General features: G+C 38.5%; 1 protein-coding gene across 6 annotated transcripts in view; it reads right to left on the bottom strand.

The window, feature by feature from the left end:
* Positions 1–16771, bottom strand: part of RUFY2 (RUN and FYVE domain containing 2) — a 54047-nt gene extending 37276 nt beyond the window's left edge. For 3 of the 6 annotated variants that reach the window (XR_550112.1, XM_008567100.1, XM_008567101.1), the window contains exons 1-8: positions 16345–16435; positions 14342–14515; positions 10613–10730; positions 8324–8425; positions 6567–6690; positions 6356–6417; positions 5456–5521; positions 2203–2272 (exon numbers count right to left, since the gene is read on the bottom strand). Coding sequence is in view for 5 of the 6 variants with exons in the window: in XM_008567100.1 (XP_008565322.1) it covers positions 2203–2272; positions 5456–5521; positions 6356–6417; positions 6567–6690; positions 8324–8425; positions 10613–10730; positions 14342–14515; positions 16345–16363 (735 nt within the window). In the remaining variant the exon portion in view is untranslated. Of the gene's footprint in view, positions 1–2202; positions 2273–5455; positions 5522–6355; positions 6418–6566; positions 6691–8323; positions 8426–10612; positions 10731–14341; positions 14516–16344 lie in introns of all 6 variants that reach the window. The other 3 variants (XM_008567098.1, XM_008567102.1, XM_008567097.1) reach the window with 2 other exon arrangements.
* Positions 16772–20191: the final 3420 nt, after the last annotated feature.

Here is a 20191-nt window from a genome sequence, read left to right on the forward strand (position 1 = left end):
GGAAAGCAAAGAAGGGACCTAATATTGGCTTGCAATTAATAGATTTCTGAACACTTTATTGGGGATACAGCTTGAAGTTCACAGTGTACCTAGGGTCAAGAAGAGGCACAAACTAGTGAGCAGCTCTATCATGGTCCCAATCAGGAGTCCAACCATCAAAATAAGATGCATTCTTAACAACAGTCATACAAATGACCATGTGCTTCCTGGTTTGGAAAAATTAGGCCAATTCTAAAAGAAAGAAGAATTTTAATTAACATGGAAAATATGGTTTGTAGAACTAATAATAGATTTCTTTCTCTAGCCTAAATAATTCTGAAAACAGGAAGCAATAATTACGTGGTTTGATGGCTTTTTGTTTTTTGGGTTTTTTTAAACTGGTCTAAAAAGCAACTCTACGTATAGTATTAAAAAGAGGGCTGAGGGCTGACCATTTAGCTCAGATTGTTAGAGCGTGGTATTATAACACTAAGATCAAGGGTTTGGATCATTTGAGTGGGTACAGATGATAACATAATATTTTGAATATTGGCTTTCTTTCTTGCAGGCTTGATTTGCCTAGCAACCAAATCACTAGTGACTAGTTCACTAATTAGGTCATTAAGGGAAGTCAAGTTAACACAAAAGAAACATATCATTTAAATGCACCTGACTTTATTAAAATGTCTACTTTCTTAAACCTTTACGATGAAATTACAGTAGTTCTAAAGAAGACAGCAGGCCAACCCTGAAGTACTCCCAGTTTTCTGCAGAATATCACATGCTTTAAACACAAAAGAAACATATCATTTAAATGCACCTGACTTTATTAAAATGTCTACTTTCTTAAATCTTTACGATGAAATTACAGTAGTTCTAAAGAAGACAGCAGGCCAACCCTGAAGTACTCCCAGTTTTCTGCAGAATATCACATGCTTTAGATGTTATATAGGGATCCTGTTTACCACAGTTAATTTGATTTTTTTCTGATGCCTTGTGAACTGGTTGAGTACTTTAGTTTTTAGCACCGGTTGGCTCTTGAGTAACTCATTCAAAAAAGTGCATATAATATAACATGTAAAGCCTCCCACAACTGAAATTGTGTCTTTGTGTGTGTGTGTGTATGTTTAAGCCAAACCTAGAAAGCTTACAACAGAGCTGCATAGAAGTAGTATTTATTTCAGAATCACACTTTTAAATATGAGAATAACTTAATTATGAATTCCAGTTTAGCTCTTTTGTAATTGCAGAATTATATTTTTGCTGTTAATGTTAAATTAGAATAATTTTTAAATGTTATGTTGAAATAAAAATATGTATTGTAAATGTTAATGCAAAGGTAAATGAAGAACAATTTTTAAATGTGTGCAGTATGTTTATTTTCTCTGTAAGAACCGTAAATGTTAAGCTAAACAATTCACCTATGGTTTATGAGCAAGCTGGTTTGTTTGGTCAGACATTTATACACCAACTTTGATATACTACAGAATGCTGTATTACACTTGTGAATTCCTCTTATCTAACCTGAATTTATATTCCATGGTCATAACATGGTATTTGTATAGTTATTAAAAGTAAGTGAATCTGGCCTGTGAGCTCAGTTGGTTACAGCACAATGTTATAGTAACACCAAGGTCAAGGGTTTGAATCCCTGTACCAGCCAGCTGCAAAAAAAAAAAAAAAATGAGACAGCGAGAGAGAGAGAGAGCTGAGATAAATCTGGGACCACCAGATAGCTACTTTCACAGTGCAGGAAACCAGAGGACATGAGATGTGATGAGGTTTACATACTGGAGGTTAGAGAAAGGGTGGACATGATCATGCAGTGATGCTTGTGAAGAAAAATAATCTGACAGTGGAACAAGAAGGACAGTATCATTTTAACAAGAATTTCTAACTATAGGTGATTTCACTATCTAAATACAGGTCATCCACATTTAAAAACAAGAATCACCCCTTATCTATAGAAGAGTTTGTGTGAATTTCATCTCTGGGGCTCATTTCTAGAAGTTGAGTATCTCAAATAGAGTATATCACAGATGCACATAACTGAGAATTTGCCTAAGAATAAATAGGTGGTCTCTCTAGAACTTATCAGTCATCAATTACAACTATATTACAAGTATTCCATCATAATGATGAAATGCACTCGTACTTAAAATGAAAAAGGATCACAAATACTAGGTCCATGAAAGACAATTATCCATTTCTGGATGACAGTACCTCTTCAATCAGCTTAGTATTTGACTTTTCTAATGATTCCACTCTTGAATGGAGGCTGCTGACTGTAGTGCTGAAATTAATAAGGAAAAAACTCATTTGAAATCACACAAAGGCACAAAGGCAAGAAAAACTATGTTAGCCAGGACTTATTGTGTACACTGACATGTACTAACTGCCCTGTCCAAATTGCTGTAAATATTGTTAAAATTATACTTAAAACTATCTTTTAAGTATCTTTTAAGTAAAATGAACTTTTAATGTCCACTTTACGTGGCTTAATGAAGTATATAAACAGTGGTCTTCAATTCAACCCCCATTCTGTTTCCTCTCTCCATTTTCATAACTTAAGAGACCTCCAACGTCACCCATGGTTTGAAAAGTATGAATATGGATACCCAGAATCAGGTACCCCATCAGCCTGCAGCTAAACAAAGGTACAGTCAAAAGTCAGGTTATGCCACATGAACACATGTTTTTTGCATTTTTGTTTAAATGGATCAAAATTGGACATTGTGTCTTTTATCAAGTATGTTGTCCAAGGTCTGCTTGATACTACCATCTCAAACTTTCTCTAATAAAATGTAATATGCTCTATATATTACAGTAAAATCTATAACAGACACAACAAATGTTATACAAACCTCAGAAACAAGTATTGGTATTTTAGTTTAACTGGTGAAATAAAAAAAAAAGTTTTGCCACTCATACTAAATCATTTAAAAAATATAAATAGTCTTAGGTACACAACTTGAGTTTTTCACAAACAGCACCAGGGTGTTCCTGATGGTATGATAGTACACGACGGGGAAGATGGAAGACCAAGGTTATGGGTCCTGCTTTTATACTTCTAATTGTGTCATACTGAAAGTTGAAAAACCTTCTGAGCTTCAGTTTCCCTTCTATAAAATCATACCATAATATTTTCCTTACCTTTATGTGAGGATCAATACAATAATAATCAAAGAAGCACTTAAAAAAAAATAAACCCTCAATAGTGGTTTTCTTTGAGTAATGAGTAATAAGTGAGTTCTATTTTTTTCTATATCGGTTTTCTATACTTTTGAAATATTTTAAATGTACAATAACTACTTTTTATTAGAAAAAACAGTGAAACATTTTTAAAATATAAAGTATGCAAAAGTAAGGCACTAGTATTGCTGTAACTGATTAATACACATGTTTTAAAAGACCGAGAAAGAGAAAGCTCTTTGGACTAAATGGAATAGACTCTAAGATAAACTGTTGAGTGAAAATAGTAAAGTACAAAACAGTGTTAGTTTTATGTAAAAAAAATTGGGGGGAGAGATACAAAAATATATATGAGAGTACTTCAAAAAGTTCCTCAGGGCCGGCCCGGTGGTGCACTCGGAGAGCGGCGGCGCTCCCGCCGAGGGTTCGGATCCCATATAGAGACCGGTCCACTCACTGGTTGAGCGCAGTGCGGGTGCGACACCGAGGGTTGCGATCCCGTTGCCGGTCACGGTACGGGCGCAACACCGAGGGTTGCGATCCCATTACTGGTCACGATAAAAGACAAAAAAGGAAAAAAAAAAAAAAGTTCCTCAAAAAATAGAATTAAAAGATAATATGAATCTTTCCATGAAATCTGAAGTAGCCTCATATATATATTCTTGTTTATTAGCATGAAGCATCTCTAGAGGCATACCCAAGAACCTAGTATATTAATTACTCCTGGGAAGAGGAAAACTAGATGGATGAAAATCAGGGAAGGGGAGACTCATTTTATGCTCCTCTTGTACCTTTTGAAATTTGAAACATGTGAATGTACGACCCATTACCAAAAAGTGAAAGTTTAAAAATAAACAAATAACACAAAGTTGCATTTAGAAATATAATCTCACAAATACAAATGATAAAATACACATATATTTCCTATTATTTCTATTATTAAAACCCCATGATTAAAAAAAAAAAGATACTGATAGAAGGTCTTTCATAGTTCTACAACTTAAAAGGGAAATCAATTGTCACAGAATATTATTTATTTTTCTAAAATAGGAAAATGTTTCATTGTATTTTCTGATTATTGAGTGGAACTCAGAAAATATAGAAAAGTACACAGTCTATAATAAAAATTATTCATAATCCAATCACCCAGGGACAACCTTTTTTTTTTTTTAAAGATGACCGGTAAGGGGATCTTAACCCTTGATTTGGTGTTCTCAGCACCACTCTCACCAGTGAACTAACTGGCCATCCCTATATGGGATCTGAACCCGTGGCCTTGGTGTTATCAGCACCACAGTCTCCCGAGTGAGCCACGGGCCGGCCCTGGGACAACCATTTTTTGCTGATTATCAAATTTAATTAATGAGAACAATTCATTTCTAAGTATATAGCAAATATTACTCACTATACTTGTGCTGTCCAGCATGATAGCCACATTTCACTACTAAGCACTTAAAATGTGGCTAATCCAAACTGAAATGTGCTACAAGTGTAAAATACACATTGGATTTTGAAGACAGAATCAGAAAAAAGAAACCAAGGTGAAACATCTTATTAGTGATAATTTTTAGGCCTGTTAGCTCAGTTGTTAGAGTACGGCCTTGTAACACCAAGGTCAAGGGTTCCACTCCCTGTACTGGCCAGCAGTCAAAAAACAATAATAATTTTTTTATATTGACTACATGTTGAAGTAATATTTGGAATATATTGGGTTAAATAAAATATACTTTTTAGTTATTTTTTTTACTTTTTTGATGTGGTTACCAGAAATTTTAAATTACTGTGTCTCACATTATATTTCTATTAGACAAAACTCCACTATACTATTTACATACAGATCTCAGAAATTCTTCTCAGCTAGAGTATTCACTGACAGCTTCAATGACCAGATGACAATGTAAGGAGAAAATTTAACTCCTGCCACAGAAGATGACAGCCACATATACACATGAAGCCCTTTAAGACAGGAAAAATGAATTTTTGAACCATAAAAATGATATAACCTTATACCTTATCTAGCCTTTTTACTCAAGGGCCCAGAGATAAGTTTAAAATTCTATTTAAATTCTATGAAGATTCTATTTAAAAATCAAACTGTCATTGTCTGCTGAAAACAAATTATCTCCAATAATCCTCTAGATTCTTGATTTCTATTCTCTCTCTATTTGCTCAACCCCTTCTCAAAGACTTAGAAGGAATAGGATTAAGCTGAACTTAAGGGGAAAAACAAAAATAAAAACCTAAGACAATATTAATAAATGCGCTAAGTATCCATAATACTTACTTCAGCTGTCTATTTAATTCTTCCACGTAATTCTTTTGGTCTAATATGGCAGCAATTTGAACATTCCTAGAGGGAAGAAAAAGTAGCTTTGTTCTAGCTGTAAAGGTATTTATTAGGTGCAAAAAAAAGTCTAAATTATCTAAAATTGTTATAAAACAATAATGGTAAAACAATATTGTCTTGCCTTTAAAGTAAAATTCAAGACTCTTTGTAATCATGTAGCAGTAACTATAACCTTTATTAAGTAAATTACTTGCCAATATATTTTAAATTTAAACACCATTAGATACTGAAATAAACCAGCATCTGTACACTTGTGAATAATAAGCTTTCATTCCTTTTATGACAAAACAGCTTTTTTTTAAGTTTTATTGAGACATAATTTATATATAATAAAATTTACCCATTTTAAATGCACAATTTGATGAATTTTGACAAGTGTAAACCATTACCACCACCATCAGCATGTTAGAGAACATTTCCATCACTCCAAAAGCTCTTTCTTGCCCCTTTTCAGTTCCCTTCTGCCTTCCTCAGGCAACTGATTTACTTGCTATCATTATAGTTTTGTTTTTCCTAGAGTTTGCCTTTCGGGCATTTTACCCAAATGGAATCATACAGTAGTTTGGGGTTTTTTTGGCAAAACACATCTATTAAGATGAGTCTAATAACTACAGGTATAACCAAAAGTCCTCCTTCATACGAAAGCCTCCTTCTTCTAAGTGATTTTTCCCTAATTTGCTTTGGAAAGCTTGTAATGGAAGTGAAAATGAAACAAAGCAGGAACCACAGAGGGAAAAGAAACAAAAGCCACATTGGAAATAGGTGGAACCATACTGATTTGTGAAGAGCTATATATAAAAAAAAAATACAACATGTGAAATAACAGGAAAATCATACCTTTCTTTATTTCCAATATCTTCTTCATTTTTTAAATACATGGAAAAATCAATCACTCCAACCTGAAATAAAGTTATTTTTATTTAAAGGGGAGAAATAATTTTTCTTTATTGTTTAACAAACTGTTTACAACTTAAAATAACGCCTGGATCCAGGAGTAACTGTACAAACTGAAAACACACTGCTTTGGGTACTAATCACTTTCACTTACTTGTGAGTCTAAATCCTCTCCCTTTACACACAGATTAGCATCTATCACATTCAGGCCAACCAGCAGCCCAACAATCACTGCTCCTTCTTCTTCCATCATTAGTGCATGATATTCATAGAACTCACTGTGAAAATTAAAAGAATAAAAACCTTAAATCACACATTTATTTCAAAAACTAAATTTTTTAGCACTTTATCTTCCTAATCTTTCACTTTTACAGACATGGAAGCAATCTAAGTTAGGTACATTTAAATTAGCCTTTCTAAATGTGAACAACTTCTTAAATTTTTGAAATGTAAATATCTACATAGAAAAGTTGAAAGAAAAGGACTGAAAGAGATAAAAGAGGAAAAAGAATTTTGAGAGAAAGAGAAGCAAAGAGAGGTCAAAAGAAAAAGAAGCAGGCTGGCTGGTTAGCTCAGTTGTGGTTAGAATGCAGTGTTATAACACAAATTGTCAAGCGTTTGGATCCCCATACCGGCCAGCCGCCAAAAAAAGGCAACTCTGAGGCTTGGAACATTTCTGACTCTCAGAAGGATATAGTGACTGTTGTTGATATGATTATGATACTTTCTACTAGAATTGAATTTTCAATCCTAGGATTCATTAAGACCCTTGGGATAAAGACTAAAATGGAAAAATAACATGTGAAACATTTCAAAGCCTATGTTCAAGTCAATGCATTTGACAGGTGTATTTTTTTTTTTTTTTTTTGTCCTTTTTGGTGACCGGCAACGGATCGCAACCCTCAGTGTCGCGCCCGTACCGGACCGGACCGGCACCGGCCACGGGATCGCAACCCTCGGTGCTGCCCCCGCCCCTCGCTCAGCCAGTGAGCGGGCCGGTCTGTATGTGGGATCCAAACCCTCGGCGGGAGCGCCACTGCACTTCCCAAGCGGCGCACTATAGCAGTGCGCCACCGGGCCGGCCCGACAGGTGTATTTTAAGTGTTCTCAATAGGTAATCATCAATTAAAGACATTTACAGATATCTATATTCCAAAAAATGTTCAAACAAGAGACTTCTGAAGGAAATAAGACAGTCTAAATAATAATTAAGACTTGCTAATACATATCAGAGAAGTAGTTACTACTGTCTCACACCTTCCTCAATAAGTCCCATGTACATTAATTTAATCACTGTAATTAACCTTCAGGATATTATTGAGAAATTTCAGGTGCTTAAAGTATGATCATTCTCATTCAATAAATGGAAAAACCAAGATGTAAAACCAAGTAAAATAAAAAACAGGACCAAATTCTCCAGAACATCAGAGAGGTACCTTAAGAGAACAAGGACTAATGGAGGGCTTCCGTGGGCCCACTCCCTTTGATTGCCATGCTCTGAAAGTCTGTCTTAAACATCTGGCCTTCAATTAAAACTGTGCCCACAATGCAGTCGAAGCAATAATTTGGACATTCAAGATCTAAAAAGAAACCTGTGAAATTAAAGCCCCAAATTCCAATACAAATTTTTATCCAAAGAATTAACTAAAATTCAGAAAAATGAAACTTAAAAATATAATGTATAAAAATTTCCCCTTATTGGTTGATAAGCACATGGTATTCATATTTTAGGCTAGTTCCTTATCCATTATGCCCCCACCATGTTTTTCTTTCTCATTTCGCTCCTCCTTTTATTTTATACCATCTTATTGTATTTTACATATTCTTTTGTATTACATCTTCAATCCTTTTTGGAAGACAGAATAAAAATAAAATAAAAAATAAAAATGGCCATGCCTTAACGGTACTAACCTCAAGAGATCCCTCTGAATAATTAAGCAACGCAGATAATCAGCCATTTTTTTCTGCATGAGAGCTAATCGAAGCCATGCTCTTGCACGACCCAGGGGGGTCCTAAAAAGAGGAACCAATTGGTCAGAAAACAGCCCTAGCCCAAATATCATGGACTACATGTTCTACCTCTGCTGAGGAACATATTAACAAAGAAAAAAAGCATTTTATCTTTTTTTTTTTTTTTCATTTTTACAGTTTTAAGGCAGGTTTTACAGCATGCAAACCAATGCCTGGGAGCTAGGTAAATCTGCTCCTATAGGATACCTAGGTACCATTTTATGCCTTGGAAGAAATGACTCTCTAAAAATGAAAATGGAAAATGCATCAATAAGGTAGCATAATGCCTTTAAAAAATAAGTTTTAAAAATCATAACAAAGCTGAGAAGGTACAAAGGTAATTAATTAAAGAGAAATCACCACATGGCTTGCTGTTTTTCGAGTATTTCTTTTATCCTGACGCACTTAAATTAAATCTTATACCTCTCTTACCCAAGTTCTATCTTTTAGTAAAAATAAAAGCAGGTTTTACAGAATATGTATTTTTTAAAAAAGAGAGTGATCATTCACTTTTATGTTTTCTTATGCAGAGAATGTTTTGACAGGTAGTATGAAAGGAAACTTGATCTTTACTTCTAATAGCTAATAAGTTTCTTATAACAGCATTTTAATGAACACCATTCTTCAAAAAACATTTTTTACTTTTGTAGAGTTTGGTTTTTTTAAAAATATAAATGTGTATTTTCATATTAAAATAAAACCAAATCTTATATTTCCCTTTTTGAGAGTTAAAATTCCATTTTTCCCCTGTCTTTGTTAAAAATCCCTACACGTATTATACCCTTATAAGTAACATCAACTTTGAACATCATTTACTATTTAATTGTAAAAACTGGGTTTGAATCCTGGCTCTTCTACTTGTTAACTATAACTTCTATGGCCTTTATTTTTCACATCCGTACAATTATTATAATAATAATCTCTACTCTGTAAGATTGATTTAAGCACTAAATGAGATATTTCATGTAAAACTGTTACCTTATTACCCTTACACAGTGCTCAACAGCAGCCATTTATCACTCAGTTAAGTCCAACTTACAAACATCTAAATGATCAAACTGCAGCAAAAAACACTACCATATTCCCCACAACAAATAAAACCCTAAGTTTTAAAGCTAAGAGAAAACAAACTAATAATCTGACAGAAAATGCTAAGCATAAAAAAAGTTATCCTATTCCCAAGAATTAAGATAAACTAAAGGGAGCACTTACATTTTAATTATTATTATTTTTTGTCTTTTTTGTGACCGGCCGCACCGCGCTCAGCCAGTGAGCGCACCAGCCATCCCTATATAGGATCTGAACCTGCGGCAGGAGCACTGCCGCGCTCCCAGTGCCACACTCTCCCGAGTGCGCCACAGGGTCGGCCCTACATTTTAATTATATCCTAATGAATATAAGAAATTAGCCTTAGCACTTTATACCTGCAAAAAATTTTCAACACTCATGAGTTCTTCGCTAGAATACTCCAGCTTTTAGGACATTTCACATATTGGTCTGATGAAACAGGCAGGTGACACTATAGGTCCTAATTTCCAGAGGCAGAAAAGTAATTTTCACAAGTTCTATGGTATATAAATGGCTTCTCTCAGAACTCAAATCTCCTGAGCCTTTGCCCTGAATTCAGCTGAATTCAATCTTCTATTGACTGCCTACTATGTGCAAACTAGTTTAAAAATCAGAAAACACAGATGCAGAGCTGATACATCCAATGTTAAAGGGACCTGCAATTTCCTGCAATACAAGGCAGAATTGAAGTAAAGTGACACAGTAAGTAGGAAATATAGTGATAAGAGCATAAAAGAAATTAATTAATTCTATTGAAGGGGCCAAGAAAAACTTCATAAAGGAAATGGAATTTGAGCTGGACCGTAAAGCAAAAGCAGACACATGCAAAGGGACAACCATGTGAAGATACTGGGAGAAGACAGCTATCTACAAGCCAAGGAGAGAGGCCTGAGAAGGAACCAACCCTGGCAACACCTTGATCTTGGACTTCCAGCTTATAGAATTGTGAGAAAATAAACTTCCATTTTTTTTTTTTTTTAAATGAACAGAATTTTATTAGGAAAAAATAAAAGAAGGATACTTAAGGCTGAGAGAAGATAATAAACTAGGGTGTGAGGTACTTTAGAGAAACAGTAAATACACTTCTATGGTTAGGGATGGACAAGTAATAAGATTACTTACTTAAGACCAGGTAAATCCCGGACACTGGCTCCTATTTCCTCTGCTTCTGGGTACAGCTTCTCAACTAGTTCCAAAGGGCCCCAGATGGTTTTGTTATAACTCAAAAATGATTTTCTTACTGAAAAAAATAAAATATAATGCACACCGTTTCAACACATAAAAATGTAGTTAACTTCTTTTTAAATATTTAGTTTCAACATTTCTAACTTAACATACAATTACTCAGAGATCTTTCCTCTCATTTAATCACTACACAGCCCTGTTTTTTTTTTTTTTTTTTTTTTTTTTAAAAGATGACCGGTAAGGGGATCTCAACCCTTGGCTTGGTGTTGTCAGCACCACACTCAGCCAGTGAGCAAACCGGCCATCCCTATATAGGATCCGAACCCGTGGCCTTGGTGTTATCAGCACCACACTCTCCCGAGTGAGCCACGGGCCAGCCCTACACAGCCCTGTTTTTTTTTTTTTTTAAAAGATGACCGGTAAGGGGATCTCAACCCTTGGCTTGGTGTTGTCAGCACCACACTCAGCCAGTGAGCAAACCGGCCATCCCTATATAGGATCCGAACCCGTGGCCTTGGTGTTATCAGCACCACACTCTCCCGAGTGAGCCACGGGCCAGCCCTACACAGCCCTGTTTTTTTTTTTTTTTAAAAGATGACCGGTAAGGGGATCTCAACCCTTGGCTTGGTGTTGTCAGCACCACACTCAGCCAGTGAGCAAACCGGCCATCCCTATATAGGATCCGAACCCGTGGCCTTGGTGTTATCAGCACCACACTCTCCCGAGTGAGCCACGGGCCAGCCCTACACAGCCCTGTTGATCAAGAGCTTGTTAAATCAGGATCCTGTTGCCCAACCTGCCATTTTTTTTCCACATCAGAAAAATGCACCTTGGCCATTCTTTCAGATCAGAAATATACAGGGGGCTGGCCGGTTAGCTCAGTTGTTTATGTGGTACTGTAATACGAAGGTAAGTGTCTGGATCTCCGTAATGGCCAGCCACCAAAAAAAAAAAAAAAAGAAAGAAAGAAATATACAGACAGACAATTAAAGTAAAAAATAACCATGGTCATTCTTTACCAGTCCTAAAATAAAAAGACTGGTGGTCCTACAGATTGATTTTTATAAGTTTATTAAATAAACCAAGCACAAATAAAAAGTTATTTTACTTTTAAACACACAAAAAAATGTAAATTTGCATTTCCTTTTATTGAGATTTGAGTAATATAAAACTACACATTTCTTTCTTAATACTGACCAGATCTCCTGCAGATACAGTGTGCCTATCATATGCTTCACCGAAGGACAACCACCAAGATAGGCAATTTTTCTCTGGGGTAGAAAATCACAAGCACCAAGTAACTTTGTAATGATTCATCAAGATAAGCCTATGACTGCTAGGGCATTGCTCACTATATTTGTGAGGTGAAGGATAATAAATTCTAGAAAATTTAGAGTTTAAAATTTAACTATTTTGGCCATCATTTGCTAAATTCCATTTCAGCAGTCTTGGGGGGAAATAAAGATCTGTATCAATGCTATTTTTAAAAAATAAAGTTTTCTAAAAAGGAAATTAAAACTCAAGAAGGCCTGAGATCAGACTGGTAACTTCCTGATGTATTAAAAGAAGTATTTAGACACTGATAATTTCAAGAGTGGGCAAAAACATGGGGAAACAAATGCTCTCATCTACTGTTGGTTGGTAAATCAGTGAAGGCTTCATAGATGTCAACTACCTATATCTTTTGACCCAATAATTATACCCCTAGGAATTCTAAAGAAATCCTAGAACATGTGCATAATGATATACACCCAAAGATGTTCTTACAGCACAATCTGTAATAGTAAAATACTGAAAACAACCTAAGTGTGCATTACAGGAGAGTGGCTATCTCTAATTTCTGCTCAATTTCTCTGTAAACCTAAAACTGCTACCAAAATAAAGTCTACTACTTAGGAAAAAAAAAGGATGGTTAAACAAATTATGGCATACACACTCTAAAATATTACACAGCCATTAAAAATGTGATAAAGACCTCTATGTAAATGGAAAAATCTCGAAGCCATATCATTATGTTTAAAAAAAAAAGAAGAAAGAAATCACAGAATAATATTCATAGCAAGATTATATTTAAAGTAAATGAGAAAAAACAGAAAAGGGCTAAAAGAATGACACTGATTTCCTTTAGGAAGACTAATTGAAGAGAATGAAGGAAACCATGTTTTGCTCTGTATATTTCTATGCTGTTTGATTCATGTAAAAAAAGTAAATTTCACTATTATTTATATAATTTTAAGAAATGATTTTAAATCTTTAAAGAAAGAGAAATGAGAGAAAAAAACAAAAAAATGCAACAAAAAACACAAAAAAAGGAAAAGAAATGAGTATGTCAATAACATCATATGGGATTTCACAAATTTTTTTTTTTTTTGTCTTTTTTTCGTGACCGGCAATTGGTTCACAACCCTTGGTATGGTGTCGCCTGCACCGCATTCAGCCAGTGAGCACACCGGCCAGTCCCATATAGGATCCGATCCTGCAGCGGGAGCATCGCTGCGCTCCCAGCGCTGCACTCTCCCGAGTGCGCCACGGGCCGGCCCTGATTTCACAAATTTTTTTTTTTTTTGTCTTTTTTTCGTGACCGGCAATTGGTTCACAACCCTTGGTATGGTGTCGCCCGCACCGCATTCAGCCAGTGAGCACACCGGCCAGTCCCATATAGGATCCGATCCTGCAGCGGGAGCATCGCTGCGCTCCCAGCGCTGCACTCTCCCGAGTGCGCCACGGGCCGGCCCTGATTTCACAAATTTTGATGTCAAGGCTTCCTTGTTGTTCTGAAGTACATTTTATTAAAACCAAGTTCAGGTACATCTCTTTTGCTTGTTCTACTTACCCCACTTTCATGCTCCGTAGTTAGAAGTTCTAAGCCTTCCCAACTTACCCACAGTCCTAATATACTAACAACAGTAAAGCTTCTTTTGCTTTATAATAGTCACTCTAATGTACAACTTTTACATCGCCCTCTACACAGATGCTGATCATATCAACTAGAGACCAAAACTGCCAACAATTATCATAAGCAAAAGAACTATTATTATGCAATGTATATTTAAATATTAAATATAAAACAAACATTTTACATGTAACAAAAATTCAATATGAACCGCATAGCAGAATGCAATATTATAATCATTTCCAGGGATTGCTCACATTTCTACAATAACCCAATCCAAGACACTTTTTCTAGATGTTTCTGTGCATAAGTACGTTTCTATTTCAACAACTATTTTAATACACATTGTTTAACAGGGCTCAAACTACTAATATGAGATCATATCAGAGTCAAGTTTAAAATTTAAAATAACTCTATATTTGGCCTAGAAAATGAAAACCACTTCAGAGTATACAGGTTGAAAAAATTTAAAAACCAAATAAGCTTTTTTATAAAACACTAACTGTTGGGCTACACAGCCAGCAGTCCTGAGCAAGGTCAACTAACAGCTAAGGATTTTCTACAGACCATCCATTAGAAAACACAAAATGGAAAAAAAAAAAAGAAAAGAAAACATAAAGGGGTAAGATATTTTCTCCCCAAATCAACCCACTCAATATTTTTTAAAGCAAAGTAGGAGCAATCATGGCCTCAAAAAATACCACATTTTCAAGGATATTTAAGATGGAAAGGGGGAAGATTCTAAAGTGAATTAATTTTTTAAGATCTCATACCTTTAAGACCGTGTTTCAGACAATGTTCCATAACAACAAAGAACTGCTGCAAAGGGGGATAGTCAGAATCCAAAGTGCGGCCAAAGCTTAGAGCAGATTCAATGAGTCCTTTGATACTCAGTTTAGCCATGTTTAACAAGTTTGCTCTCTCTACAGCTGTGGGGTCTTTTGTAGCTGAAAGCATAAGAAAGGAGTCCAACATCACTTGCAAGATTCAACAATGAAAAACATACACACTCTTCTCTTCCCCTATAAAGCCAATAGTGGTTTGCTTTTCTTTGGTCAACAAACTGAATGTCTGTCTCCACAGCTAAACTATACTTGTAGTTAACTTTGTTTGTCTCTCTCACACATATCATAGAAAACTACCATGCCCACTCCAGCCAAAGTTTATGAGTTATTCTCAAAATCCCACAAATTCGCCATTCTCCTGTGTTTACTTCTGTGGTACCTCTTCACGGAGAGTAAAAAATCATTTTTAAATGATTTTCTGGGGGCCGGCCCGGTGGCGCACTGGATAGTGCGCCGCTTGGGAAGCGCGGCGGCGCTCCCGCCCGAGGGTTCGGATCCCACATACAGACCGGTTCCCGCTCACTGGCTGAGCGAGGCGCGGGAGCAACACTGAGGGTTGTGATCCCGTTGCCGGTCCCCGGTCCGGTACGGGGGCAACACTAGGGTTGCGATCCGTTGCCGGACACGGAAAAAGACAAAAAAAACAAAAAAAAAAAAAGATTTTCTGTTGGAGATAAGTTTGGGGTCATATACATGTTTAAGGGTCTCATGCAGAAAGGCGTACAGCAGGTACAGTCTAAGCATAATTCCAAGGCAAAAATGTGCAGAATAAACTGGCATAAACTGGCAATAAAATAAAAGGTAGTTAAAATTCTAAGAGTCCAGTATCACCTATAACAAACATGACAGGTAAAAGACACTGACAAATAAGGGTATTCAGGAAAAGTCACTCATTTTTTTTTTCAGTCATTTAAATCCTCTTTCTGTTTTATTTTATTCCAGCTGTAGCTCAATTTGCATAATTCCCTTATTTTTCAAGAGGAAAAAAATGCAAGGATCAGTTTCACATTAAAGTTCCCTGCCCTTCCACACAGCTGATGATGCCGACTTTTTCAGTTTACCAAATTAATAACTGCATTTTTTTAGAAGGCCTGGTTTTTAATTGATATTTTCAATTCATAAAAATATTGTTTTCTTTCCTACAAATTTTATTCTCAGTTTACTTGGACATTCAGATGATTCCTCATACTCTCATCCGTTATGACTGGCGGGAATATTTTCAGGAAACACAGATGACAAAACTGAGGTGCAGAAAAATGAAGTACTTAGTACACTTAGTACATTTCATAATCTCTGACAAATTTACAAGTCCAAGTAATCCAAGTGGCCATTTTTCCTTCACTGAACAAAATCCAGAGTTCCCAATTATCTAATATTCTAGTTCTGATCTCAGATAGCTTGGCGTGAAGCCCGACACTGAATCCTAAGCAACTTAAAACGCAAACAGCCACATCGGCTGTGACCAGGCTGGCTGGTGGAAATGTCCGCACACATCATTTCTTCAATATGCATCGTGGTATGACTCCCTCTTTTGAGGCGGGGGGAGAGGAACCACTCGATGGTTCATAAGCCGTGGCAATTCTCATTTTCTTACAGTGCCCATCAGAATCTGTAACACGCGATGGGGCAACCATACAAAAGGCGGCTCTGCAGTGCAGGGCGACAGGTCCGTGCTGGGTACCGGCAGTTCCCACGCCAAGAGGCGTTTACACCGCGGCCACACCCGGCTGGCCTGGCGGACTTGTCCCGCCGGGACGCGATCCCCAAACCGGGTGGCAGGTGCTCGGGGACACCGGGGAAATGGCCAGTCCCGCATCTTGCTGGGGCCTAGAGCCCTTCCCTGCCTCTCTTCCTTCCTTTCCCCGCTCTCCCGCCCCAGCGAGGCAGCCCACAGGCCTTGTGGCGCCCCAGCGCCCTCGCGGAGGGCTCACCCAGGGTCTTGCGCGGCATCGCTGCCCCTGGCCAGCCCTCGGCGTCCGGCACCCCGGCCGAAATCTGAGATACATCTTCCCTTCGCCACCCCCAAACCTGAAAAGTCATCTTCCGTCCCCAACTGTTCCCCCAACGCCGGCGCGACAGCCTGGCCGGCCAGGTCCTCGCCCCCTGGAAGCCGTCGGACCGCGAGCCTCCGGCCACTAGGCCCCAGATCGCCGGCGAGGGGCGAGAGAGAACGTGAGGGGGCCGCTCGTTGCCATGGCGACCCTCGAGTCCCGGGCTGCCCCCGCCCACCGTGGGTGCGGGCCTCAGCTCGTACTCGGCGGCCTCAGTGCCCCCCACCCAGTCCTCCTCGCCCGGCCTCGGCCTTCAGCCCGGGACGGAGGGTCCGGCATCCGCTCTCGGCCTACTCCCCTTACCCATGGCGGTGGCGGCGGCGACGGCGCGGTCTCGGGCGGGGGCTCCCTCGGCCCGGCCAGCAGGTCCCTCCAGGCCCGCGGTGGCCGCCACCGCATCTGCAGCCAGGCCCGCGGTGGCCCACAGCGCCCCCGGCGGCGGGAGGACGCCCGGACGGCCCCGGCGGGGAGCGGTGGCTCGGGTGGAGCAGGGTCCCACGGAGCCTGCAGCCGGCGGGAGAGGAATCCCGCCCTAGCTAAGCCTCTTCGCGTCCACGGTGACTAGAAGGAGAAGGAGCATGAGGACAGCTCGGGTGTGAGGAGCAAGAGGGCTGGAACCTTGGTCCGACCACCGGTCTCTCGGCCTGGCGGCTTCGCCGGAGCGCGAAGACTGGATTTCCGCGGGGAGGCGAGCCCCGCGCAAACGTCTCCATCCACCGCGGCTGGCCGGGCTCCATCCCGCACGCCTGACCGCTTCCCTTCCACCTTCCCAAACTCATGGCGGGGGCCAAGAGAATTTAGAAAATGTGAATTAACAGTAGGCAGAAGTCTACTGAAACTATTTAGACAGCTCCAAATCACGACGTTTAAAACAGTTAATACACTGGTTTATAAAAAGAAATGAGCAACGGTCTCAATCAAGGGGAAAAGATGTATGGATAAAGCTAGCGTTCTCTCATTTCAGAGAAGGGAGAAAACAACTTCCTGGTCAGGTGACACTAAGTTTAAGTTACATCAGTTTGGGAAAAGCAAGCAGTTACCTAGATAAATCGGCAGCTGTTGAGACTCGTGACAAGTCTATTCTCCTGGTAAACGCTGAAATACGACTGACCTGTTCATTTTTCTCCTCTCCAAATGACGGGTAAAAAAAGAGGGATTTGTATTCTAAGTGCATTTAGAAAAGAAAAGAAAATTAAGTATTTTATAGATTCATGAGAACAATGGAAAGGGCTTTATTTTCTAGGTTGTTTCTCCCCCCGCCCCAGACTTTATGAGGTAACAAGGAGGAAAGAAATTTGATTGAGAAACCATCTTTATTTAAACTAAAAAACATTTCTTCCTTTGAGGCAGACATTCCTATGTTCCCAAACACATTTGCTGGATACTCTAGTCCCCTTGTGCTGAACAGAATTGGAATTTATTATTTTTTTGGCGGCTCGCATGGAGATGCAAACCTGCGTCCTTGGTGTTATAAGGCTGCACTTTAACTGAGCTAACCAGCAGGCCCCAGAATTGGAATTGTGTGTTTAAACTACACTTAAACAGGGTTGAAGCAGAGAATATTAACAAACTCTGAGCCCTTGATCTACTAAAGCTAAGAATTTGATTTTTCAAACTTACAAACATAATTATGTAACAAAAATAAGAATTTTTAAAAGCTCATCACATACTGAAGTACAGGGAGTAAAATTAAATGTATTGAATTTGCTTTAAAATATCTCAGCAAAGAAAAAAAAGATGTTGAGAACAATTGCAACAAAATGTAACTTGAATAAGGGTGATGGATATATGGGACTTCATTGTACTATTCCACTTTTGTTTGAAAAATTTTATAATAATTTTTTAAAGCTTATCACAAAAAGTAAGCTAGTTAAAAAAAAAAAAAATCAAGGCTGGCCCACTTAGCTCATTTGGATAGAGCACAGCCTTGTAACACCAGGATCAAGGGTTCAGTTCCCCTTTACTGGCCAGCTGTGGGGTGGGGGGGGATCAACGTAAAAAATTTTTCACTATTGGGCCGTCCCGGTGGCACACTGGAGAGTGCGAGGGTTGGGATCCCATGTGGAGACCGGTTCCTGCTCACTGGTTGAGCGCAGTGCGGGCACAACACAAAGGGTTGCGATCCCGTTGCCGGTCCCCGGTGCAGGCGCGACACTGAGGGTTGCGATCCCGTTGCCGGTCCCCGGTGCAGGCGCGACACTGAGGGTTGCGATCCCGTTACCGGTCAGTAAAAAAGACAAAAAGGAAAAAAAAAATCTTTCACTATGTGCCAAAGCAATATCCACACAAGAGCTGAATGTCAGACTTCATTCTCTATGTCCATCTTGGTTCACACACTTCCCAGGATTATGAGTCACGGTAATCAGTAGTGACCTGAGTGGAAGGGGATGGGCCTATCCTACTAACTACAAGCACTCTTTTTAATGAGTGAAGCAGTACACTGAATCCAGATGGACTCACTTGTCATATCAGGCCACAGAGCTTTCAGTCACCGCCCCAGCTGGCCCAAGACATGGTTTTCTTATAATGACAATTGTAATGATTCCGAACATCTGTACAGCACCTGGAAAATGTACACGGCGCTGAAATGGGCAACACATAATGACTGCGAAAGTCACTGAAGTACTAATCCTAACACTTGGGTCTGGCAATGACTTGCCCAGGGTCATATGCTAATAGAGAATATTTCATAAACATGTACAATGAAAAAATAAAATGAAAAAGAAAATAGCTGACTAGTTAGCTCACTTGGTTGAGAACACCAAAGTCAAGGGTTTGGATCCCTGCAGCACTGCCAGCCAAAAAAAAAAAAAAAATCTATGCTAGGTACTCCATAGGGTTTAATTTGAGAAAATATCCGTAAAAATTATTGGTAGATTTAAAAACATTCTACTATTACTACTGCTACTATTTTTTTAAAAAAGCAGTAAATGTAATATAACTACATATAGGTACTGTTATAAAGATGAAGATAATCCTTTGATAGGAAAAAAATCAGAAAAGGCTTTTTGGAGAAGGTGGTATCTTAAAGTCTTCCCAACTGGGTAGAGTTGCATAAATGGTAGCGGAGGAACAGACAAATCTAGACAGTACAACAAATGGGAAAAAGAAAAGATGCACAGGGAACAGCAAAAATAGTTTAGTATGGTTACAAAAAAGACACAAAGTATTACAGAATTATCTCTACTACAAACTATTGGGTCCAACCTATCAGAGGAATACAAAAGCAATTTTAATAGGTTGCAATCAGCTTCGTTTTTAAGGAAATAGTGGGAAATATTAGAGTGTATCACATATAGAAAAGGTAAATACAGTTTCACGACCGTATTGTTTCAGATGCACACACATGTACCTATTTACGTTGTCATGATATAAGATGGATTTTTTATTGTGGGTTGTGGTAATTTTTGTTTTTTAAATATGCCAGTCTAGATCATCATCCACTAAACTACTAGTTATCACTAAAGGATGAGATTGCAAAGAAATTGCATTTTCTAAAGTCTATAGTATTTGAAATTCTCACTAAAATCATATACTGCTCTGTAATTAGAAGGAAAAAAATTTTTTTTTTTTTTTTTTTTTTGTCTTTTTTCCGTGTCCGGCAACGGATCGCAACCCTCAGCGTTGCCCCCGCACCGGACCGGGGACCGGCAATGGGATCGCAAGCCTCGGTGTTGCTCCCGCGCCTCGCTCAGCCAGTGAGCGGGAGCCGGTCTGTATGTGGGAT

The sequence above is a fragment of the Galeopterus variegatus genome, unplaced genomic scaffold, assembly GCF_000696425.1.
Source record: "Galeopterus variegatus unplaced genomic scaffold, G_variegatus-3.0.2 Scaffold293, whole genome shotgun sequence".
Taxonomy (NCBI): Eukaryota; Metazoa; Chordata; class Mammalia; order Dermoptera; family Cynocephalidae; genus Galeopterus; species Galeopterus variegatus.